The 27,338-nt window shown below is 40.0% G+C and overlaps 1 protein-coding gene across 5 annotated transcripts in view; it reads left to right on the top strand.

Moving 5' to 3' along the window:
• LOC109429040 (sodium-dependent dopamine transporter) overlaps window positions 1-27,338 on the top strand; it is a 117,309-nt gene that overhangs the window by 54,279 nt on the left and 35,692 nt on the right. For all 5 annotated transcript variants that reach the window (XM_029870683.2, XM_062854122.1, XM_029870685.2 and 2 more), the window contains one exon: window positions 21,727-22,017. In XM_029870683.2, the coding sequence (XP_029726543.2) occupies window positions 21,727-22,017 (291 nt within the window). The remainder of the gene's footprint in view (window positions 1-21,726; window positions 22,018-27,338) is intronic.

Raw genomic sequence — 27,338 nt, 5'->3', positions numbered from 1 at the left:
TGCACAAAAATCCACGTCAATCGGTTTGAAATTGACTTAGTTATAGCGGCAAGTGCCCAAAATAGGTACACCTGCCCAAATGGTACAAGACTGTTTCTCTTCGAATCGCGTGAAAATTATTATTTACGAAAATGACTCTGATCTATAATATCAATTTTCGAATAAAGCAAAAAAGCTCCCAAAGCTACCCTACATCACAGTGTCACCGGATGTGGCGGAAAGGTTAAAAGTGGTGATTGAATGACCTGGAAAGGATGGCATGCCAAGAGTCACTCTCGGTGCGGACTCATCGACACTTTTCACCTCTTCTGCACAGCAGGACCACCCCGCCCGCAGCATCGCGCACCGTTTTGGCCAACCGATATCTACGCAAATGACGGCCAACAACGATGACGGGGCGACGGCGGACGAGACGAAAAAAGTTCCCTGCTTGATGATGAGGCTGTGCAGTTTCCTCGTGTCGGCGATACCCTTAACTCAAAGCAAATTGCGAGGAAAATTGATTTTAAGCGGAAATTTGATTATTATTGCTCCGTTATTGTTGCTGGCTGGGTGTGTACGCAGACGAGTGATGATACCGGGGCGTCATTGTCGGTTGACTTGGGAAATATTATATTGATGAGTTAGATGAGGGATGGTCCTATAGAGTAGAGTAACTTTGTCAGCTGCTCGTCGTGAGTTTATACAAAATGTGTCAAATAATTATTCGCTGTCGGGTGGAGGACTCCCTATAGCCGTCAGGACGCTTAAAATATGTGTCTAGCAGTGACTAAATGCAAATATTATTCATCTTACCCTACTGCAATTTCTCGTTCAGTTGCACGCCCTCCAGAGAACGACTGATACTAGCCCTTATTTGATCCCATGACTCTAACCAACCCGGAGACTTGCTAACTTACCGGTCAGACTAAGGCCTGACAGTCCTCTGCTGTACGTAGGAATCGTCCCCATTCGACTCGTTCCAAGGCTGTGCGTCTCCAGTCAGTCCATCTGCGAGAGGGTCTGCAGATCATCTTCCTCTTGATCGATTCATCTCGCTCGGTGCGCTCCACATCGTCTAGTACTGGTTGGATTGCCCTCAAGAACCCTTTTTTATCGGGTTGTTAGCCGACATCCTGGTGACGTGTCCCGCCCACCGTAGCCTCTCGATTTTCGTAGTGTGGACGATGGTTGGTTCTCTCAGCAACTGATGCAGCTTGTGGTTCATTCGCCTTCTCCTAATCCAAAGCCTTCCATCTGCACTCCGCCGTAGATGGTACGCAGCTCCTGCCGTTCGAAAACTCCAAGGGCGCGTTGGTCCTCTGCACGTAGAGTCCATGTTTCGTGCCCATAGAGGACTACCGTTCTAATCAACGTTTCGTAGATGGCTAACTTCGTGCGACGGCAAGCTGTGTTGATCGTCCAGTTCTGCGGAGTTCAAAGTAAGCTCGATTTCCTGCCACAATGCTGTCTCTGAATTCCTCTGCTGATGTCGTTGTTGGCGGTAAGCCAAAGTACACGAATTCTTAAACCTTCTCGATATCATCAGTGTCGATAGAGATTCGAGGTGGCGGGCGCATTAAATCCTCCATTGAGCCCCCAGCCATCATGTACTTTGTCTTCGTGACATTAATGGCTAACCTTATTCGCCTTGATTCAATCTTTAGTCGGATGTATAATGTCAGTATCATCGGCAAAACCAAGCAGCTGAACGGATTTCGTGAAAATCGTACCCCGCTCTCTCTATTACACCCTCCACGGCGACGTTAAGCAGCAAGCATGAAAGACCATTACTTTGCCGTAACCCGCTGCGAGATTTGAAGAGACTCACCCTCAGCATGGTCATGCTGAATACCTACGCCTTTACACCTGGAGCTGAAGAAATTTATGGAAATATTTTTATACGAGTTCGATGATATCTATATTAAGGATTGTTAGGATGAATTCTAGAGAAGTTTCTTAAAAAGTCCTTAGAGGAATGTCCGTTGAAATTCTGTAAGTTCTTAGTTTTCAAGGAATTTCTAAAAAGGCCTTCAGAGAAATTTGAAAAAAATATAAAATAGATAAATTTCGTTGCCCAAACCTTAGATACATTTCTGAAGACATCCTCTTAAAAATTCCAGGGTGAATCTTAGAATGAATTTCTGGAAAAAATCTTGAAAAAAAAATCCAGAGGATTAAAAAAGATATTGTTGAAAGAATTCTCGAATATTTTAAGGGTCTTAAATGAATCGTGAGCAGAATCCTTACGAAACTCTATAGAAAGCTGGGGTTGTTACTTAAATCGCATCATAATATTTAATAAAAAATAAATAAATTCCCGAAAATGTTCCAACAATACTGCTTCTTAAAGAAAATAGCTAAATTTAAATTAAAGATTTCAAAGAGATTTCTCAGTTTTTATAAATCAATCATAATCGTAAAAGTTCATAGGTTTTTTTTCGACATTCTAACTACTAATTTGATCATAAGAAATATTTCCTTCTTTTAATCATAGGCTATTCTTTCTAGTTTCAACATTGAGGGGTTAGTTGGCATTGAAACTGCCAATATTTTATCAAAGATTATTTCTTCTTTGAATCATAGGCTGTTCTTCCGAGTTATACTGATGCGGGAAGCAGTGACATAATCACTTAAGTTCATCATTCATTTTTCGGCCATACGGCATTCGGCCAAATGGCGTTCGGCCAAATGACCCGGAACCGATAAAAACGTAATATTGGTTTGATTGATATAAGAGATAAAAGACCTAAAAAATACAATCCAAAATAATGATTCTTAAACATCTGATTAATACATATTAAAAATTGAAGATCATATAAATAGCTCGCAGCTATTGGTCTTATAAGATTAGAGCAAAATATGATATTTTCTTTTGCGTTTATTATAAAGGTTTTAAACCAGAAGGGTTCATTCACCTCTAAAGAAGATATGATATGATGATGGTGTTCCACGAGTAAATTTTAGATATTATTTTCAGTACTTTTATCTCTTATATAAATCAAACTAATATCACTTTTTGATCTCCACATCAAAATATGCTATTAATGAGTTTTTTCCTCTACTCGGGTATTCTTTCATATTCGTTTTCGAGATGAATCCCTTAAGCAATGAATCACATCAGGAATCCCGAAAGGAATCTTTGAAGTAATAGAGACAAACCATTCAAGGGTTCAGCCCTTGGTCTCTATAATAAAGATAAATCAATCAACTTGAAGTAATCCCGGAAGGAATTTCTTAAGGTACATACTGTAGGGAGAGTAATGGAAATGCGTGCGGTTCTGACTTGAACTGTCTTTATTCTGACATAACTCACTTAATTAACACACCGCGGCCTACTACAATACCTCGAGAAAATCTAATTTCATTTCTCTCTACTATTATTCCTCTACCCTCTATCCTTACACTCAACCCGTCTGCGCTACCCTAACCTTGTATCCTAATCCTTCACCTTATTCTCTATCATAACTCTCTATCATATCCTATACTTTAACCCTCTACCCTACCATCTACCCTACTCTCTACTTTAACCCTCTAACCTACCCTTTAACCTAATCCTCTACCCTACCATCTACCCCCTACTCTGATAAGGGGTCCGTGGTCTGGTAATTCATGGGGATCATGAAGGAAGATTAGGTAGTGGAGGTGAAGCAACCCGTCACATTCACAAGGCCTGAGAAACCTCACTAGATACCCCATGCGTACCAGTCTTCGTAGGCGCCCTCGACACGGGACGCATACGGGGGAGGGTTTTGGCCTAACGCTTCCCATTGGGCGACTCTAATGAGTTTAAAACATGCCCCGTGTCGAAACTAAATGGGTAACCATTGCAAGGCACGTTAATACGCTACCGAACTTCCGAACTACCATCTACCCCAACCCTCTTTACCCTCTATCCTAACCATCTGGTCTACCCTATCCTCTACCCTGACTCTTTACCTTATGTTCTACCCTACCCATCTTAAACCCTTACCCGTCACCCTACCATCTTCTTTACCTTCTCCCCTTTCCCCGAGCAGAGGAGAATAGCAAATTTATAACAACAGAATCACATAGCCTGTTTTTATATCATAATTTTTTATTGTTAACTTATCAAAATATATCATTATAATAACATGTTTTGTTGGACAATCTGATTGAGTTATTGAGATATATCCACAAGATAACATTTGAGTAATACATTTTGTTGTAGGACAAGTTTAGATATTATTTTACTATAGAGAATGTACAAATATGTGATAAATATAACACCACAATAACAAGTTCACAAATTTTCTGTAATTAAGTTGTAATTGATCTTACAAAACATGTTATTGAATAAGTCTTCCAGGAACATTTTTTTGTTATGATTTTTGTTATTTTGCCGCTTATGACAGACAAGTTTATAACATAATATGTTATGCTAATAACATAACAATTAACGATTCTATTATACAGTTATTAAGCCAAAATAACATATTTTATTATGCTGTTGATATTTTCTTCTGCTCGGGTCTCTTCACTATACCCACTACCATACTCACCATCATACCCTCTTCCCTACCGTCGACACTAGCTATAGGCTAGTATAGGCTAACCTTACATCCTACCCTTCGCACAAAACTCTACCCTACAGTATACCCTCCCATCTTTCCTACCGTCTGCCCTACAATCTACCCTACCCTCTACCGTACCTTGTACTCATAAACTCCGATCAATAGATACCCATCGCATGACATCATAGTTCAAACCACCATTCCGGGGCGCCGCAGAATTATGGTCCGCAATCTTGAATTTCAAAATCGCTTCAAATATAGATTTTTGACTTTACCCATCAAGCACGATCGATAGATACACATATTGCATGCTATCATAGCTCACGGTGTCAAAATTTCAATTATTATTGAATTTTTATTTACCTTGCAGTTTTCTTTTTAGAATGTTAAAATTTTGGCTACGGATAATTTAAAACCATTCTATCAGGAAAAAAAAAATATTAGGCTTAGTTTTTGGCCATTCCATGGCCGTCATCTTGGATTTTAAAATGATCTCGGATAACTGAGTTAGATACATCAAGACCGATCGATACATACCCATATTTATTGCATGGTATGCGAAGTATCATTGACGTTCAATAGCATACATCCTGAGTTTTGGCCACCATCTTTGAAACCGAGCCGCTATCTTGAATTCCAATCCACCTCCACCTCCACAATGTAAGGAATGTGTATGCCAAATTTAGTTTAAATTGTGTTAGGCATTCCAGAGTTATGCTGGAGCATGCATTGCATACATACATACTGGAGCATACATACAAGCATACATATGATTGCCTGTGTTACATGCATATTCAGTTTGATGATGGGTACAGTTTGAATTTCTTGAAAGGAACATTATCTAATCGGATTGGATTGTTTAGTAATAACCTTGGGGCTGTTCATAAACCACGTAGACCAAAATTTGATTGATTGATTTGTCTTTATTTAAGAGACTCTCAGCCCTTGGCTGGTTCGTCTCTAAAGACCAAAATTTGGCAATCTCATAACCCCCTCCCCCCTCGTAGACTTTTGCCCATACAAAAATTTTAAAATTTGTATGGAGCGTAGACTTTGGCCAGACGAAACCCCCCAACCCTCCCAATAAGTCTACGTGGTTTATGAAGGACCCCCTATGGATTGGGACTAGTATTAATCAACCGATCATTGATGATATAGTTTTTGTTGTTAAAAACTTTGACTACAGGGATTAATATATGATTGACGTTCTCATTCATCTGCCGGGCACGCGATTCAACAACTTTTCCATGACCTCACCATTTGTACTTGCGGTACTGAGCTAGGCTTGTGAAAATGTTCGTCGAACTTGACCTTCTGCTGCTATAATAATCAAAGTGGTTTATTGGAATATCTAAAAAAAATTAACCAAAAATAGTCCATCGTAAATCAAAAGTCCACTTATCGAATGGCATCAATGGACACTGTGATTCTATTAGCATGATCCATAATTAAAACATATCCCTAATGACGTCAATGGTCACTCAAAATTATCGCTTCTCTAGAAATAGAAACACGAGTTTCCATTCGACTCAGCGGCTTTTCCGCAAAAGAACAAAAGAAAACACTTTCCCAAGCGCAATGGTCCATTGTGGGGCACAAGTGGCTCAAAACCATATTCCCTCTCGAATGAACAACGTCGATGACAACGATGACGACAGTCGCTCCAAAATTCGTCCCAATAATTTGATTTAGTATTTATGGCCCCCCTCATATCGCTCGCTCACGACCTTACCTTCCTCCTGGAGGAGGTAAGTGAAAGGAAACTGAAGCAAGGGACCATCATATTTTACATTCCGGTTTGGCATCGATATTCTAAATGGGATTTTCGGTGACGTAATCAGAGCCACTTTACGTTCTTTGATTCTTTCGGTCTGGTATCGGTGAATGAATTGAGGGGTGGTCGTGCGTCACCCCCAATAGTGATGCAGGCAGAACATTTTCCCATCCTACTCGCAATTCCCACGAACGCCCAGAGAGATGAGCAAAGACGAAGGTTGTCGATGGATACTAACACCACCATTCACAGCAGGGATGTGCTTCATCGTAGTATTGTGGATATGGTGTGCCAACAAGGACAGTCGTAGTCGGATGGGTAAAAAAGTTGGATGAAATGAAAGCGGGGAACCGCAGATTTACTACGTAGGAGGAGCACCAGCTTACGACGACGTAAAGTGCAATAGAATTTCTTGCGATTGCGGTTTCTCGGGGGAATACTTCGAAGCGGATTAGAGTATTGCAATGATTACAGGGAATTGATTTATTGCGTAGGTAGAAAGCGATTGTCTTCGGAAGAAGGTAATTGGAAGTTGAAGGTTAATTTGTTGTGAAACTGTTATCGCATATCGCGCACAATTGTTATGAGTGATCTTTAACATGTTTGATGTAAGCTAATTGAACCCCATAGATTACGGGGCTTACAACAAAATTTTAAACTGCTGGCAAAGACGCAAACATAGTTGTTTTTCAATGAAACTTTATAGTTCACTTCATTTTTAGTTGTAGTTTGAATTATGCTGGGAGCCTCAAAAATTGGAGCCACGTGGACAGTTTTATTTCGGTGGACATCTGGATCAGGAAGGGTAAACATTGCATAACCTTGCTTTTAGCAAGACCCCATTAGTTGGAATTCAAATGAGTTCATTGAAAAGTGGTTAGTTCTAATGTATAGGAGATGGCCAAAATGTTTGGGATAGGCAACTTTTTTTTTCTCTCACAAAAAAGTTCAACATGCTATAACTTTTCATAAAGTGCAACAAAAAATCTCAAACTTTGACTGTTTGTCATTATATGTGCATCATTGGTACAAATTTGGGCTCGATTGATTAATGTTTCGCAAAGTTAGAACCGTTCGGGTAAACACTATTTTTTAGACAATTAATTTTTGAACAGTCATATCTCGGAAACCAGTAAACCGAATTGAAAGAAATTTTGAACGTACACTAACAATATGTAAATGCTTCACAAACTATTAAAACATAGGTACTTTTTAAACGTTGAAAAAAGTTATCATGGATTGACACTTTTTGTATTTTTCTCGAAAAAATGTAATTTTTTAACATCAATGTCAATAAATTTTAGTGTTGATATCCAAAGATTTTCCACTTCCGTTCTCAAGTTATCTCTAATCAGATATAGTAGAGCCTATTTAGATTGAAGAAAAAACACATTTAGTAATTTTTGTGTGGTATTGTAAGTTTGACTTATTTTCCTCTATATGGGTAAAAATTTCAACCCGGTATAACTTAATTCGCCGTGAGAAAATGTTATATTTTTTAACGTTGTATTGAGTATCAATATATGGTTGATAAACGTTAAAAAATTCATTCAATTTGGTTCACTGGTTTCCGAGATATGACAGTTCAAAAATTAGTTGTCTAAATAATAGTGTTTTACCCGAACGGTTCTAACTTTGCGAAACATTAATCAATCGAGCCCAAATTTGTACCAATGATGCACATATAATGACAAACAGTCAAAGTTTGAGATTTTTTGTTGCACTTTATGAAAAGTTATAGCATGTTGAACTTTTTTGTGAGAGAAAAAAAAAGTTACTTCGCAAAAAATTAATTAATCGAGCCCAAATTTGTACCAATGATGCACAAATAATAGGTTGACAAACAGTCAAAATTTGAGATTTTTTGATGCACTCTATGAAAAGTTACAGCATGTTGATTTTTTTTGTGGGAGAATAAAAAGTTGCCTATCCCAAACATTTTGGCCATCCCCTGTACTTTTGTAAATTCCGTCAGCCCAGGGGAACTTTTTAAGGCCCCCAAAACATTTTGATGTTTGAGCCTAATTTCTATGCGCATGTATTTTTTTTACAATTCGGCACTATAATTTCTATTTTATACTAGCGGTTGTAGTATTTTGACTGTTTGTCAGCCTATTATATGTGCATCATTGGTATAAATTTTTTGAACTATCATATCTTGGAGACCAGTGAACCGAATTGAATAAAAAAAAATCCTTTATATGGGTGAAAATGTCAAACCATCATAATTTCTTTCAACATTTAAAAAGTGCCTATGTAAAAAAAAAAGAAAAAAAAAAAAAAAATGTAAAATGATCAGCTAGTTGTGTATCAGTGGACAAAATTTGGAGAAGATCGGACTTTTCTGCACGAAGTTATACAGATTCTTGAATAAGGTATAATTATGCGATAGCCAACTTTGAGCTGTTATATCTCCGGATTTAATGAACCGAATGCAATGAAATTTTGACCATTTATGACTTATATAATGAGCTTTGAAAAACTTTTGACTTAACTTAAAAATCTTTACATGGAAGAAAATTATAACGATTAGATTATTTTTCTAATAAAACATAAAATTTTCTTAAATTTCAACATCGTTTCAAAAATCATGATGCTAATTATAGTTCATTTTAATTCCCTCGAATTGTTTTGAATACAGATATGTTTTGAAAGAAAGTACCAACATAGCCGGAAATTCATTGAAAAAGTAATGGGATGCATGTTAAAAATATACCAATTTACTAAAAAATCATAAAAATAATGTAATTTCATAACTTTTTTTTCTTGTTAATAATTTTGAGTTAAGTCAAACGTTTTTCAGAGCTCATTATATAAATGAACAAAATTTCATTCCATCCGGATCATTGAATCCGGAGATATAACAGCTCAAAGGTAGCTTTCGGTTAATTTTACCTTTTTCTGAAATGCTTATAACTTCGTGCAGAATAGCCCGATCTTTTCCAAATTTTGTCCACTGATACACAACTAGCTGATCATTTTACAGTGAAAATTTGAGAATATTTGATGCACTTTTCGAAAATTTACAACTAATTAGATTTTTTTTTAAAAGTGAAAATTTTGCCTGTCCCGATCATTTTGTCTATCCCCTGTATTACATAATTTTCAAGCATTAATAAATTGTTGATGAACGTTCAAAATTTCATTCAATTCGGTTCACTGGTCTCCGGTAGGTAGAAAAACAGTCATACTTTGAGAATTTGATGCACTCTATGAAAAGTTACAGAATGTTGAACTTTTTTGTGAGAGAAAAAAAAATTTCCTATTCCAAACATTTAGGTCAATCCCTGTACTGCCCATGATCGCATAGTCGACGCAACCACCATTGGCAGTGTCAGCATTCACAAGCTAATATTTATCACATATGCATAATTGTGACCAATATTATTCTACAGAGCACAAGATCTAATTACTAGCTAAATGTCAACGTGAACAAATATCTTAAACTTTCCATTATTCATTATTAAAATTTCAAATGTGTGTTAAAAACTGCAGTGGTGCTTACGTCAACTATGCGATTATGGGTAGTGTATGTCTTATCATTGCAAAAAATGTTGTATGCAACACGATGCAAAGCTCACAGCATTCGTTGTATTTATGTACGACTCGTGCTGTAAAAATCATCATTTTGCAACTCATTGCATAATTAACTGTTAAGGCACGCTAGGAGTACATTTTTTGTCTTAAGCTAGGTCTTAAGCATATTGAATTTAACTTTAAGTAAAAATTGAGGGTAACAGACTGTTTTAGTATGAAAATTCATGTTTTTCACGAAAGTTAGACGATTTAAAAAAAAAATGCCTGCCTTAAGGACGTTTAATGTATTACAGAAGGACCCGCACAAAAGCAAGTACCTACTGCCTGTTGAAGCTCCGCAAGTCGATGGCTCCGGCCAAGAAGGAGTATTATCTCCTGGTCGAAGAGCGGAGTGCGGCTGATGCGAGCAGGAAGGAGCTTCCTCTTTGCTGGCAACACAACGATGCAGCATGAAACCATGCAGCTCGCCGGAATCATAGCGGAGAGGTCAAACCGCCCTACAGCTCGAGCTGCATGGTCGAAACCTGCCGAAGAAACGCGGTCCATGAAGCGTCCGGCAGAGGCGGGTGAAAAGCCAAAGCGAAGAATGGGACGACCAGCGTGAGTAACCAGCATTCGGCGCACCCCTACTGGAGAGATGATCCTAGTGATGAAAAAGAAGGCGGCCATGAAAACCACCTCCTACAAGGTACTAGCTCAGCATTAATTATTCGGAAAAGTGCAAGTCAGAGCCCTAACGGCAGAGGCGACTTCAGTGTACAAACCTGGACGAGATCACCGTTGCAGAGGAGCTCGCAGCCGCACTTAAGCAGCAGTGCAAGGTAGATGCACCAAGTGCATCGATTCGCCTGCGAAAGGGTCCAGCAGGCACGCAGATCGCCACGATCAAGTTGAACAAGGCGACAGCAGTCGGCAAGATCAAAGTAGACTGGACATAGTTTGCTCGCTCAGCATGTACGCACTGCCAGAGGCGTATTTCAGTGGTGGAAGGCCACATTGCCAGGGAGTGCAACTCAGCAACAAAATGTCTGATGTCGGTAACTAAGGGTCACATGACGGGCAGGCCTAAATGTCCAGACACACGAGGAGTTCGAAGCAACCGACGTTTATGTAGGTTACACAGCTAAACATGACTCATTGTGAAGCCGCACAGCAGTTGCTGTGTCAGTCAGTCTGGGAGTCAAGTCAGGCATCGTCCTACTATCAGACCAATACCGCATCCCTCCCGATACGGAACTGGGTAGCGCATAAGGTCAAGCTAGCGATCTGTACAACCGCTAGTTTTTCTGTCCAGGAAGTTCGCACGAGGGCTTCGCAATAGCGAAGATCAACGAGGTTTACTACTGTAGTTGTTATGCTCCCCCAGGTGGTCGAAAGACTAGTCATCGTCTATGCTGGATTCGCTATCAAGCACACTAGTGGGATTGAGTCCCGTGGTCATCGGTGGAGACTTCAAAGCCTGGGTGATTTTGTGGGGTAGCCGCTTGACTAACGCGAGAGGCTGGGCTCTACTCGAAGCTATGCCTAGACTAAACGTGGATGTCGCGAGCATTGGCAACTTAAAACCTACAGTAGGAACGGTGCATCCATCATTGATGTGACATATGGCGATTCGAACACGGAGGAAGACGTTCACAGCCGAAGGCCATCGACCGTCATGGGGGATAGCTGACCTCGCGTTTCGATAAGCCGGCATTTGTGGAGCGATTGCTTATGGAGGGTTACACCGATGATCTATCCAGCGATGATCTATTCGGAACCCTAATCCGTGCAAGTGACGCTGCAATGCAAAGGCGATCCCTACCCAGAAATGGACCCAAATCGGTATACTGGTGGTGTCAAGAAATCGCAGTACTTCGCGCATCCTGCCTAAGAGCTAGAAGGAGGATTAAAAGAGCTCGCACCAATGAGGGTAGAATGGAACGAAGTGAGGCCTACAAGGCGGCTAAACTGGCACTGAATAAAGAGATTAAGGCAAGTAAACCAGCGTGCTTCGAAAATCTCTGTCAGGTAGCCAACACGACGCTGTTTCCGCGCCACGATACAAGACCATGTGCCCCCGTCACCTATGGTCAAACTGGCCATAGCGAGGTAGCCCCGGTGACGAATGACGAACTCATTTTAATGACGAAATCGCTTAAGTTGAACAAGCATCCAGGTGCGGACGGTATCCCGACAGTAGCCACCTAGACGGCCATCGAGGTTAACCCTGACATGTTCAGAATGGCTATGCAGAAGTGCAAAGACAGAGGCAAACTTCCGGAGAGGTGGAAAAGGCAAAGATTGCTTCTACTGCCCAAACTCGGGAAGCCATCTGGTGACCCGTCGGTCGACATACAGATCCATCTGCCTTCTGGACATCGCCGAAGAACTGTTGGAACGGATCATTCTGTCGAGGCTGATGGTCTATGCCGCAAAACCCAATGACTCTGGCCTCTCGAATAACCAGTTCGGATAAGGGATCGACGGTGGACGCTTTTAGGGTTGTCTCCAAAACGGCTAAGATAGCGCTCCAAAAGAAGCGAACAGAAATCCGCTATTGTGCGGTCGTCACGCTAGACGAAAGGAATGCGTTCATCAGCATCAGCTGAGTCCCGGTTGGCCTACGCCGGAGTTTTTTCATCATCTGTAGAGCCTTTTAACCACTGCGTCCATTATTTAGGTATATTATGGTATGACCCATATTTAATTTGGTGTCAAATATCCTGTCACAATTGAGCTGTGATGGACAATGGTTGATGTAACCATTGATCCCAACTAGGCATAACTCGTTTTATAAAGTTTACTAGCTGACCCGGCAAACCTTGTATTGCCCATTTTAATTTTTGCTCATGCACTACGTCTCAGTTTTTTGTTAATTTTCTGAACTTGTTCTACATATATGGTGGCTATCATGAGGACAAATTGAATTGTTCAAAAATCGTGTTGATCATTTCATTCATGAATTAGTTGTATGGTATCAAAGGGTATGTAAATTAATTTGTATATACATTGGAATGCCGGTCCCAGAGGCACGTTATCTTCCATTTGCTACATTTTTCCCCATCCGTTTTAGCTGATTTTTTATGTGAAGTCACATTCTTTCATAACAGTGCAAAAGAACAGTCTATTTTAAAAGTAGGCAAAAATCTCAGAATAAGAATGCCGTTTGGTGGTTTGATTGCTAATCAATTCTTTATCAATGTGACTTAAACGGACAAATCTTATATGACCGTAACAGTTCAACTGCCATAAACTTACTCAACAGTGCCACTCGAAAGAAAAACCTTCGATAAAAAGAAGGAAACATTTGAATATGCAGTTTATTTTAGCAGTTGGTCCGTAAAGAAAGCGGGACTTGAAAGAACAGCCTATTACTAAAAGAAGGAAAAACCTGTGATGGAGTGAGCATTATATGCAGCAGGAAGTCCAACCTGTGTGACAAAAATGGCATGGTGATCATTATGCCTGTAGATTCAATGAACATTCGGCCTGATTTCCATTCGAGCTATTCTTCATTCTACTCTATGAACTTCGGCTTAATAACCGTCGGCCATACACTTTTTCCTAGTTATGCAAAAATTTATATTTCATTGTATGAGAATCTCCTCCACCCTCTGGAATGACTTACAATATCACAGACATTTCATGCCTTCAAAAATGTCCACATGCCAAATTTAGTTCGTTTTGCACATGTAATGCAGACAATTTTGTTTCATTAGGGTGGTGAGGTGCTGCTCCCAGATAAAGGAGGGGTCGCAGATCCTCAACTTTCGAAACGTTCCATATCTTCAAAATCATATACATGCCAAATTTTATTTTATTTGCTTGATTATTTTTTGAGTTATGAGTCATATTTTATCTGTAAGAAAGCCTTTACCTTTACCCGCCACCATAGAAACATTTATTTATTTATTTTATTGGTATTCCTGTTAAATTCCTCGAGGAATTGCTGGTAAATTACTGTTAAATCCTGGTGGAATTGATGGAGGAATCCCTTGAACCAATTCCTGGAGAAATTTCTGCAGGAATCCTTGGAGGAATCCATGTATTCTTGGAATAATGCGTTTATAATTTTCTTGAGGACGATTTCCTAGAGAAATTCCTGGTTATATTACCGTGGCAATTCCTGAATGAATTACTGGATTAATTTCTGCAAGAACTTATGAGGAATTTTTTGCAGGAGTTCCTGGGATAATTCCTGGTGTAATTCTTAAAGGAATTCCTGAGGAGTCCAAGAATCAAATTCTGAAGAAATACCTGGATGAATCCCTGGAGAAATCACTGTGAAAATCCCTGGAGGAACTCCTGAAGGAATGCCCGAAGTTATTCCCAAAAGAGTTCCTTGAGAAAACTTCAGAGGAACTCCTGGAGGAATTTCTGGAGGATTTTCTTGAAGAATCGCTAGAAAACTTTCAGGTAGAATCCCTGGTGTAATCCTTTAATGAATTTCTGGGGAAATTCCTCGAGGATTCTCTAGTGGATTTTCTACAGTAATTTCATGAGGTATCTCTAGAGAAATATCTGAGGGAATCATTGGCGGAATTCCTCGAGGAATCCTTAAGATATCTCCATGGGAACTTCTTAAGGAATCCCTGCAGAAATTCCATTGGGAATTCCCAGGGGAATTTCTGGAGGAATTCCTGGAAAAAATCTTGGAGGAATATCTGGATGAACTATTAGAGGAATCATCGGAGGAATTCCTGGAGGAATCTCTGGAAGAATCTTGAGAGGAATTTCCGGTAAATACCTGGACTAATTCCTGAAGGAATTCCTGGAGAAAATGCTGGTGGGATTACTGGAGGGATCCCTTGAACCAATTCATTGAGAAATCTCTGGAGGAATCCTTGGAGGAATACCTGGAGGAATTTCTTGAAAAATTCTTCAAGGAAACTCTGGAAGAATTCCCGGATGAATCCCTTGAAAAAATCCTGGAGGTATTACTGAAGAAATTCTTGAAAGAATTTCAAAAAGGAATCCCTGGAGGATTTTGTGGAACAATTCTTGGGGTAATTCTTAGAGGTGTTCTTGGTGGCAATCCTGGAGGAAATGCCTGGATGAAATCCAGCATTCCTGAGGTAAATTCTGCAGGAATTCCTGAGTTAATATCTGCAGGAATTCCTGGTGGAATTTTTAATAGTATTTCTGGAGGAGTCTTTGGAGGAATCCCTACAAAAATCCCTGGAGGTATTTCTAAAAGAATTCCTGGAGAAATTCCTAAAAGAATTCGTGGAGGAATTCCTAGAGCAATTTCTAGAGGCACTTCTGAAGGAATGTCTGGAGGAACTTCTGAAGGAATTCTAGTAGACATACCTGAGAGAATTTCTGGGGAAATCTCTAGAGAAATTCCTTGAGCTATCTTCTAAGGAACTCCTGGAGGGATCTCTAGAGCAATCCCTAGAGCAATTTCTGGAAGATTTTCTTGAAGAATCACTGGAGAACTTTCAGGTACAATCCCTGGAGGAATTCTTGGACAAATCCCTGAAAGATCTCCTGGAGAAGTTCCTTGATGAAACCCTGGTGGAATCTCTAGAGGAATTGCTTGAGGTTTATCTAGAGGAATATCTGTTAAGCAAAAATTTCTATTTAATTTGCATGAGAACCCCCTACAGTCTCTGGAAGCACTCACAATATCATAGATATTTCATGCCTTCAAAAATGTCCACATGCCAAATTTAGTTTGTTCTGAAAATATTATGCAGATATTCTCTACATTCTGTTTCGTTGCTCTCAGATGAAGGAAGGGTCGTTGACCCTCAACTTTTGAAGCATTTCTTGCCTTCAAAACCCTCCACATGCCAAATTTTGTTTTATTTGCTTGATTAATTTTTGGGTGATGAGTCATGTTTTACCTGTATGAGAGCATTTACCTTTACCCACCACCATAGAAACATTTCTGGTCTTCACAAACCTCCACATTTTTGACTGAGAATAAATTGAAACTTTTATCAGTACATTCTTATTACCTGGGAAACACACAGTTTGTGTTCATTTATCTGAATAAATTTTATCTTTTGTCGATCTTTTCTTTCTAGAAGGTCCCGCAGTGTAATGCGAAAGAATTACTTATTTTTAAAAGAAGGAACAATCTCAAATCAACTATTTAGCAGCGTGACTTAAAAAACAGCATATTATTAAAAGAAGGAAAATTCTCAGATGGAGTGAGAAGCATAAATATCGGAAAGTACATTCTGTGTTACAATGCTGGATTGATGTATATGTTGCCTGGTGGCATTATGGTTAAATAATCATGCTGCCTAATGTCCGTTCGGGATATTGTTCATTCGGCTGTATAACGTTCAGCATAATGGTTATTTCGCTTTTCATAGAAGGAACTCACAATATTATCGACATTTCCAGCCTTAAAAACCTCCATATTCCAAATTTATTTCCTTTTACTTTTTTCACTGTTTTGTTACCGACGTTTTATTGTTGGTTTTTGTTTTGTATTTTATGTTGAGTGTCGGACCCATCTCTTTTCTTGTTTAAAAACAGTAGGAAAATATTACAGAAGTGAATGGGTAAAGTACCGTTGTAACTGTGTTGTAGCCAAAAATGTAAGTAACATGAATATAGAGATGACATCATAAACCTCTACATGCCAAATTTGATTCCCTTTGCTTGATTGATTCTCGAGTAATGAAGAAATGTCTGTTGTATGAGAGCTCCCCTTTCCAGGAAAGGCAGGGTTTTCACATAGACTTAACTTCAATATACTTTTGTCAGGAATAAATCAGTTCTGTTTTATGAAACAGTTGCTCCAACAGTTTATTTGCCTGTGTTTCATAAAATGGCTCATTCTTCAGCATGCCAACTAACATAACCTCATAATGTTTGACAGTTCTCATGTCACTTTGAGAGATCTTAAATGAGCAAGGTAAAGACAAAAAAAATCTTCACTTTGCCGACCTTATTGCCGTTCTCTTTTTGCTCATGTTACATCCTTCAAATTACCTGGAACTGTCAAAGATTTTTTAGCTTATGTTTCGAGGTGTAATAAAGAATATCGTAATCAAGATTGAGATATTTGCTTATTAATATATTTGAAAATGTCCTTCTCTGCACCAGACCGGGTCCCGGACATCAATTTAGTTCCTAAGGATTTATGACGTGTGACCGCTGTCCGTTGGCAACATGGTGATGGTGTTATGATTGTAGTCGTTAGTCTCCCAGGTTCGGTTTAGATCATGTTGGTCCTTTCAACCTACCTTGCTTTTGTATTATTTAAAGGAATATATCTGGCGTTTAATTTGTATAGGTCGTATGTTTGTTGTGATTCCTATGTTGTTTAATTTTTTTCTGATATGCACCATTCTAACGAAGTTATTTTCTATGAAGCTCAAAACATGCGAAAGAAAATGCCTCATGTCGTTCCTTAACAAATTTATTAAATGATATCATTTTTTCATTGCTCTTTGAGTTCTCAATGATATCCTACAAAGGTTCTGCAGGAATTTTTCTAGAAATATTTCATTCAGGTTTTTTCTGAGAGTATACATTAGGTTTTTAGTCTTGAAGAAACCCATATATGAGTGCGGAAAAGTAGGGAAATATTTGTCCAGATAGCGTAATTTTCCAATGGTCTATACTAAGGTGACCGTGAAGCGGTGAAGCGCATCGCTCATGAATGGCAAAATGGGTACCCGAGTATGGTACATAGCTACCTCCACTGAACTCCTACTGAGTGTGGGCGGAAATAGAGGCACGATCGGCACATGATTTCGGTTAGGGGAGATGCCCGACCGTGCAAGTTGATTGAGATACAACTACAAATTAGAGAAGTTCCAATTGCCTGAAATTATCGACCCTTTTATACACGATTGCGTCACTGATCGGTTTTGCCACCGTTTGCAACCGACAGTGCACCCTCTGGAAGTGCCTCGGAAGATTAGTTGTATCGTGCGAATCCAAATAGCCATTGCAAGGCTCCAGCGTCTGGCCCGTACGTGGCCTGTTCGCCGGTTAGCATTCGCAGGGATGGTTGTTGCCCTGCTAAAGCAGACCGGCGCGAGTAAGCTAACGTCCGGCCACCAGAGCTGGTTTGCCGGGTTGTAACCTTCATCCCGCGGGGGTCAGAAACCTGCCGGTTGGTGGCAGCCCTCTCAAGCCAGTTGCGCAGCCTCCGGTCCTCCCAGGCATGTTTCCTCGGGGCGAAGTCGGCACACACGGGAGTTAGATACCACGGTCTTTCCTCGGTGGCTATCGACGACAACCTTGCCAGCCACCACCGTTGTCGCCCCGCCGTTGTTCACCACCCGCCGTATTTGCCTCAACATTGATATTGGCAATTCAAATTTGTCAAATGTCACTGGACTGCGGTCACTGGAACACCGCACTCTAGATTGGTGTTGTTGCTTTTGACTGTTGAGCTTTTCTCTCAGCACATTTCTGTTTCATTTGTATGTGAGCCCCCCTTTCCAGTGGGGGGAGGGTTCTCACACTATGCTAAGAACCTTCCCCGGCCCCAAACTCACCTTCATACAAAATTTCACGCCGATCGGTTCAGTAGTTTCCGAATCCATAGCGGTCAGACAGACAGACAGACAGACAGACAGACAGACAGACAGACAGACCGACAGACAGACAGACAGACAGACAGAAATTCATTTTTATATATATAGATATATATAGATAGATAGATAGATATATATAGATTACCCTGTTGGGATTACTTCTCCAAATTTCCAAGGGCTCTAGAAACCCTTTACCAAATATCGCCAATCTGCAGTTGCAGAGTAAATGTTCGGCAGTTTCGTTTTCCGTTCGACAGAAACGACACTCGGAGGATTGGATTTTTCCAATCTTACTTAGATGATATTTACTCAGTAATTGCACTGGGTTTTATGAACCTTTTAGCTTGCTTGGATGTATCCGTGGCATTCCAATTATATTCTACCGTGGGCATTTCCCAAGTTTTGAGTTTCATCCGAAGAGCACACTCAGGAACTTCACAGAAAGGTTCAGGGCCTACAAAGCTTGATTGCACACCCTGTCTGGGTAAATTGTCGGCGCTTTTTTATTTCCCAGAATTCCACAATGACCGGGCACCCAGTATAAAGTTACCTACGCCGGATACTGAAGAGCTACTACCACAATATGACAACAAAGAAGGCGAGAAGAGCTAGAAGTGTATGATGGCGTATTGAGGCTCAAACTTCCAACGGGAGTTAAGCTGGTCAGCTTTGCTTATGATATTACCCTCGTGGTATACGGCGAGTCAATAGAGGAAGTGGAACTGACAGCAACGCACGCTATTGGAATAGTGGAGGAATGGATGAGGTCGAGACATTTGGCACTTGCGCACCACTAAGCGGAGGTGGTGGTAGTAAACAGCCGCAAGTCTGAACAACAGGCAGTCAGTGGTCAGGCGGAGGCACGATCAACTCTAAGCGCTCACTGAAGCATATACACTACCCGTCAAAAGTACGGACTCACAAAAAGTATTGCAACAATATTGCATCACCCTGACTCACCTCGATATCTCTAAAACCAAAACACCTACAAAAATGCCGCCTTCAGAAAAGTTGTTGCTTTTGGGCTTCTGAATAACTTTGCTGAATACAGCATCTTTGTAAGTCCTCAGGTTTTGGAGGTATTGAGGTGAGTCAGGGTGATGCAATATTGTTGCAATACTTTTTGTGAGTCCGTACTTTTGACGGGTAGTGTATACGATATATACGATAAGCTGAAATTCGGAAGCCACATGGAATACGCCCGCAAAAGGGCAAGCCTGGCGATAATGGCATTGTCAAAGATAATGTCAAATAGCTCGGCAATAGTCTCGAGTAAGCGTAAGCTGCTCGCGGCAGTGGCGGTCTCCATATTATGGTATGGCGCCGCTGTATGGCCGACTGCGCTAGTGATGCACGGAAACGTGAAAGTGACTCGGTAATACCCACTGGCTGATGTGCCTTAGGTGATCAGCGCATACCATACGGTCTCAAAGGACGCGGTATGTGCGGTAGCGGGAATGATGTTCATAGCACTCGTGGTGGCAGAGGACAAAGAGTGCTTCGTCGTAGTATATGAGGTGCGAGGCGGATCGCCAGAACATAGTCTATGCTGAAGTGGCAAAGGGAATAGGATTCCTCCAGCAAGGGTAGATGAACACACAGGCTCATATCGAGCGTGTCTAAATGGGCGAGCAGCTCCATGGCGAGGTGAATTTTGACTTGACACACTTTTCAGGCCATGGGTGCTTTAGGTGGCAGACTACCCTGCATGTCCGAAATGCGCGAACTGCAACGAGGCCGCGGAGATATTCGGTAGAAATGGCACTCCGGACAACATTGTTGAAAAGATATGTACAGAGAAAATGGCTGACCGACCAACAGAAAGTTGAGTTGGCCCCTTTCCATCCGGGAACTTGAGTCCAATAGGACCCAAGCTTTCAGGGGAGAGAGGACAACTTAAGGCGGTACCTGGTGAAAACGCTTATCAATAGAGAGTACTCACTCATGTACGGTCATGTCGATCCCCACATAACCTCTTGGGTATCTGATTAACAGATTTTCTCATTCTATAAAAAATACATCTCTGGTAGTTACGATTTGCACTTATGGGAAAATATTCGACTGGGATTTTTAATAGCTACGGAGTTTTTCGGCTTTCAGTCACGGGAATTTCTCCCGATTCATACCACCCACCCAATATCCTACTGGGGTGCTGGTGATGAACGGAAAAGGTGCAGTGTTTTATGGAATAAAAACCGTTTGTCTGGTGCAAAGTACGATCTTTACAAGTTGATTAAGATCGAGCCCTGAGGAAGATCCAACCCAAGGATCGAAACGTTGGCAATGATATAAAATTATCAACGCTTTTTCCCGTGACTGAAAGCCGAAAAACTCCGTAGATTTGCACTTACGTACAGAGATTACATGATTTTCTAATGAACTCAACATATACATGAAAAGATGGATAAATTATTAGCACAATTCCGAAAAAATCTACAGCTCATGTGAGATTTGAACTCCACGATGCTTATTCGCTAAACAAGTGTTTCGGAATTTGTCTAAGAATTTATCCAAATTTTCATGTATATGTTGAGTTCATTAAAAATCATTAATTCACGGATTGGCATACCGAAGATTTTTCCCTTAAGGCGAAACTGGAAGCATTTTCTCACTTTTTGGTTTTTGATTTTTTATTAAATAACGAAACAATATTTTCAAAATCGGTTTTCGTGCACATGTAGAGTATGGATCAAGGTATCTTCTGAATATTTTTTGTAGTGGAAAATGTTTTTCGTTTTAGCAGAAACCATTTTTGAACAAAATTTCACAAAAAAAATGGTTTCTGCAAAAATGAAAAACATTTTTCACCACAAAAAAAAATCAGAAGATAGCTTGATCCATACTCTACATGTGTATGAAAACCGATTTTTAATATATTGCTTCGTTATTTATTAAACAATCAAAAACTGAAAAAAAAATGAAAAAATGCTTCCAGTTTCGCCTTGAGTCAAGATATTACATATTGATTATTAGCCTCTGAAGTATTATGATACACACCAAAGAAATAACCCAATTTCATTATTGCAGTATAAAGAGTATAAAACCGTGCACAAAAGACGGATGCTATATAACCAATTATCGATTCTTTACCTCTACAGTATGGGTGGAGAGGAACAATCGCCTCTTAACATTTGACCAATTGTCAAAATGAAAATTGAATTATGCCATTAGAAACGCCAATAACTAAGCCTCCATGACCTTTAAAGCAATACAATAGAATTCACCTTCAGTAACAACTTGAAGAATAATTACTTTATAAGTACCATTCCGACAATATTGGCCCCTATCCTGATTGACATTTCACCCATCATCATCTCCATCTCGGGACGGTGGCGCATCGTTCGCCACTCAATCTGATTACATTGTTCTCACGTTTCCCATTTTTTTCCACTCTCCACACCCCCACCAGGCAACATCGAAACTGGCAAACTAACCAAGGATCCGCTGGTGGACGGCGACTGCAAAAACGGCGTCGACGGTGGCGTTGGGACCAACGGGGAGGAAGTCGCCCTGGCGATGACCACCCTCGGGCAGATCAAGGCCGCCTCGAGGAAACCGGGCCACTGCTTGGACCTGGCCGAGTCCGACCAGCGGGAAACATGGTCCGGCAAGGTGGACTTTCTGCTCTCGGTCATCGGGTTCGCCGTGGATCTGGCCAACGTGTGGCGCTTTCCGTACCTGTGCTACAAGAATGGTGGCGGTAAGTTATTCGGGGATTTTTTCTTCTTCTGTGGAATCCTAAGAATTCTAAATGGGTTTCTTGCTTCAGCAGCCATTGTCAAAGCGGTGTGTAATGACGTGTGAAAATTGTGAGCAATCGTAGAATGAATGTTGACGAAGGGCTGTAGAGGAACAATCCGGTATGAATGCAGCCGTCAAGTGGTACAGATGGAAAAAAATACTGGCAGCAATGAGAATCGAACAAGTTTTTCCTCGTCTTGCTTAATACAGACGTGTTATAGGTACGCCGAATCAATTGGGCTTATGGAATTGAGTAATATCGAACATATTTAAATTTATGGAACTAAATCTGTGGATTTAAAATATTGCAGGTTTTCTCTTCAATACAATTGTAACAAACTTGAGACTTTCACATAATCTGATCATTATTTTTTAAACACTTCTCGCAACCGCACTTTCCATTCCCATGGGAAAATCACTCAACCATTTACAATCGAATATTACTTAAAAGCATTACCGATTTCTGCCTTTTCCTTCCTCTATTGTTAGTCGACGCAACCAATATTGTACATGAATAGCGACAAAAGTGCTCCCCTCTGCCATCATTGACGCTTTCCACCACTTGTAGCTAAGATGACGACTGGCGCAGGCGGACGCTTCTAAGATGACACCGAAGGAGCAGCAGGGCAGAGTTCTTTCCTATGAACCATATTTTCCGCTTCAAGGGACGAAGAATGGCAACATCTTACATTGACGGTCTCAATCTGGCTTCGCGTTGCGTTGGGTTGCGTTAAAAGCCAAGTGGGAAAATGTGGAAATGACCCCATTTCAGAATCATTGCACGAATCGTGATATGACTGAGGTTCGTCCGAATGGCATTTTTTGGCAGTTTTAAAGTCCATTCATTTGCAAATTTAACACTTGGATAAAATATTGTGCGTTCGATATTGTGCACGTTGGTAATCCATTTGATCATCGGTTCTTTAAAATATTGAAATTACGAGGCCGTGTTTAAAGAGATAACTCGAGTATTTGAGATCCACTAACCTTTTACTTAAGCCAACCAATAGTTGTAACACAATAACCTGTCATATACAGTAAAAAACCTTTACGTAATGCAGTGGACGAGCGATTGCATTATCATGTATCCCATTTTCTTTGATTTTCCATCCACTATTACACGCAATTTTGGCCCTTCCGGGTAATAACATCATCGATTTTGTTAGAATCGGATGGTTTTTTTTTCGTTTAGATAAATCATGTTTTAAGTATCGTCATACAGCTTTTGAGAAATTTAGATCCCTAACTTTAGACACGTTACTAGAGAACCAAGATAACAAATTAAAATAGTCTACAACTTGAAATTTTTCACCACCTAGCACCACTTCGTCACCACTGACTGACGGCCGGACTGACGTTGATCACCAGCAATCATGTTCTTGGTCTTTGTGGTGTTAATCGTAAGTCCAATCCTCAAAGTCTTTCTCTTGAATATCGATATTTAACTGAAATAGTAGCATGATACGTGCTCACCAATTTGTACTCATCGCTCTGACGCTGGACGTGTAACCTGTGTCCAGAATATCACTCAACAGTGCAAGATAGTGGATAACTGACACTGAGGAAGATTACAAGTGGTAGTCGAAATACGCGTATCTGTCAAAGGATAAGCAACATAGGACGGAATTAAAAGGTACGAAACTGATTACACTCTTTCGAAGAGGGTATTCTACTTAGAGGGTTCGAAAAGTCGGTACAAGTATTCTCATGTTTTTTTTTGTTCAACTACCGTCGTGAGACTTTGACCAAGCAGAGATAATATAAAGTACTGAGTTGCTTAGCCCATTTACATCCAAGGTGACTCATAGTTCAAATGTTTATAGTCATGTTTCAATAACATAAACGCGATTTTGTGAAACAAAAACATGAAGTCTGAGTTGTAGTTCCGAAAATTCTTTAATGTAGGTCCCTAATATTTGATAATTTGCTCATGCTCTATTTCAGCACAACTTCTATACTATTGTTACATCATTTCGATCCACATAAATACAAATCAACTTTGAACGAGTGATAAAGATGATAACCACTTAAAAACGAAAAAAGAAAAAGGACTGTCAGATTACACTATGACATTCTACTGATCAATCTTTCTAGTTAAAAAAATACTCTTATTTTTATGTTACGCCCCTACTTTTATTTGATCTAATCCAATCTTTTCGTTAGGGAGAATTTACAAATGACGTTGTATTTTTAATCATTGTTTGACATTTTCGTGCCCCTTTTAACATATTTCCTATACTTAATACATGGCTCGTGACACAATCGAAGAATACTCATGTGTCCATTCTCGTCCTCCAATTGAAGTAATCATCACAAAAACAAAGGAAAACTATCTAGAGTTATCTTGTTTAAGGAAAATCCCCGGAAGAAATCCTGGAAGAAATATCGAAAGAAATAACGGGAAGAATCTCTCAAAGAAGGAATTCCTAAAAGAATCCAGAAGGAATCTCAAGAGAAATCCCTAGAGGAAATCAGGGAAGAATCAATGAAGGAATCGCGGCAGATATGTCTGCATCTCTGAAAGAATTCACGAGGAATCCCTGAAGGAATCTATAAATGAATCTTGGGAGGAATTCCTGAAAGAGTGCCAGAAGGAATCTCGAGAGAAATCCCTGATGCAATCCCCGGGGGAATCCTCAAAAGAATAGTTGACAGAATCTCGGGAGTAAATCCTGAAGTAAAGTCGGGAGTAACCAAAAGAAATCCTGGGAGCAATTCCTGATGGAATCCATGAAGAAACCACGGGAGTAATCCCCGAATGGATCCCAGCAGAAATCTCTGAAAACCCAACCAATCTTTGAGTAATCCCTGTATACCTTTGAATATTCTGGAGAAACCCTTAAAAATCTCGGGAGGATTCTCTGGAAAAAATTGGCAGTCTCAGTCTTGAAAATCAAACGATAGATCAATTTTTCCCTTGAAAAAGGCCACATCCCATGGCCGAAACGTCGGGCAGAATAAAATAAATCTCCGATCAACATAATTTCAGTCGTTTGATAAGAACACATATCTGAAAGAATTCTGGAGGAAACGCCCTCGTAGAAATTATAGAAGGAATCCAAGGAGGAACTAATGTAGGAGTCCCGGGTAAAATCTCTTAAGGAATCCTAGAAAAAAAACAGAAATAATTCTAGAGGAATCCCTGATACAACCTTGGGAATAATCCATAAGGGAATACCGGTAGGAATCTATCAAGGAATCTCGGGGACGATGTCGTCAAAGAAAACCGAGAAACCCCAATGAAGGAATACCAGAAAATATCCTGGAAGGAATCCCTGATGGAATCCGTAAAAATCCCCAATTTATTGCAGGAATCTTGACACAATCCCTGAAAGAACGTTGCAGAAATCCTTGAAATATTCTTGTAAGAAATCCCTTTGGGAATGCTGAGAGGAATCTCTGAATGATTTCAAAAAGAAATTCCGTAGAATAATACTTCAAATGATTCCAGAAAGAAATCCTAGTTATCAGAAGGGGATTCCAGCAGAAATCATGGAAAAAATTCCTTAAAGGATTCTTGGGTAGGAATCCAAGAAATATCGGGAGGAATTACTGAATATTGTTATCGATATACTTACTGTAGGACGCCACACTGTATCAGTAATGTGACAACAAACCAATGATAACGCTTGTAGATCTTTTGTAACGGAAAATCAGCTTGTAGATCTTCAGGTCTTTGCTCATGGAAGTTCTTGGAGGACCTAAAACATCTATGGAAATTAGTTCTTTACAGAAAAATGGTTGATGGACCTGTCGCATGTTACAACGTATTAGAAATGTAACAACAATCCATTGATTACGCTTGTAGATCTTCAGGACTTTACTCGTGGAAGTTCATGGAGGACCTTGAACATCCTTGGAAATTAGTTCCTTTCAGAAAAATGGTTCATGGATCTGTAGGATGTTACAACGTATCAGTAATATAACAACAAACCATTGATTACGCTTATAGATCTTAAGGCATTTTCTCGTGGAAGTTCTTGGAGGACGTAGATCATCTTTGGAAAGTAGTTCTAGAACTATGCTCCATGGGCCTATAGAATGATACACCGTATCAGTAATGTATGCACAATCCATTGATTACGCTTCTACAAGACCTACGTCTTAAAGCCTTAATTATCAGAAGTTCAAGAAAGACCAAGCATATCTTTGGAAATGAATTCTCTTCAGCAGAATCCTCAATGGACCTGTAGGATGTTACACTGCATCAGTCATGTGACAACAAACCATTGATAACGCTGGTAGATCTTCAGGTCTTAACTCGTGGAAGTTCTTGGAGGACTTAGAACATCTTTGGAAATTTGTTGCTTACTGAAAAATGGATCTGTAGGATGTTGCAACGTATCAGTAATGTAACAACAAACCATTGATTACGCTTATAGATCTTATGGCCTTTACTCGTGAGAGTTCTTGGGAGGATCTAGATCATCTTAAGTAAGTAGTTCTCTACAGAACCACGCTCCATGGAGAGTAATCCATTGAGTACGCTTGTCGATCTTAAGCCCTTAACTCGCGGAAGTTTATGGAAGACTTAGCATATCTTTAGAAATGAATACTCTAGTACAATGCTCAATGGACCTCTGGAATGTTACAACGCATCGGTAATATAGCAAGAAACCATTGGCTATGTTTGTAGATCTTCTGGCCTTTACCGCGGAAGTTCTTGGAAATCAAAATTGGAAGTCATGTTTGAAAATTATTTATTCACAGAACAATGCCCCGTTGACCTGTAGGATGTTGCATAGTATCAGTAATGTAACAACAATCAATCGATTACGCTCGCCTTTACTCGCGAAAGTTCTTGGGTGTCCTGGAACATCTTTCTCTACACCACCTTGCTCCGCGGACCTATGGGGTGTTGATAGTCTCCTTGATCCTTCGCTACGTCCGTCTAAACTTTCCCACTAACTCCTAGATTCAACCCTTACTACTACCCCCTCCCTTTCCTTGTTAACTCTCTAAAACAATCCTCGGATATCTGAAGGTGAGGACATTTAAAATATTTTCAGATTTCCCTCAGTTTTTTTACACGGGTTCCCGAATCAGCACGGAATTTTTTTACACGGTTTCGCGAATTAACACGGTTTTTTTTCACGGTACGTATCCCTTGTGTAAAAAAGACCTTAGGGTATCCCTGCGAAAAGACTTGTATGTAGACCAGTTTATGTATATCCGTGATATTAATTACATTAGTAATTTTAAACTAGAAATTTTTTCAACTTATGGCTCTTATACATTTTCTCTGTTTTGTTTAAAATGTAATCTTCATATTTCTTCACT

This window comes from Aedes albopictus, chromosome 2 (genome assembly GCF_035046485.1).
Source record: "Aedes albopictus strain Foshan chromosome 2, AalbF5, whole genome shotgun sequence".
NCBI lineage: Eukaryota > Metazoa > Arthropoda > Insecta > Diptera > Culicidae > Aedes > Aedes albopictus.
This window is presented reverse-complemented; position numbering and strand designations above follow the sequence as displayed.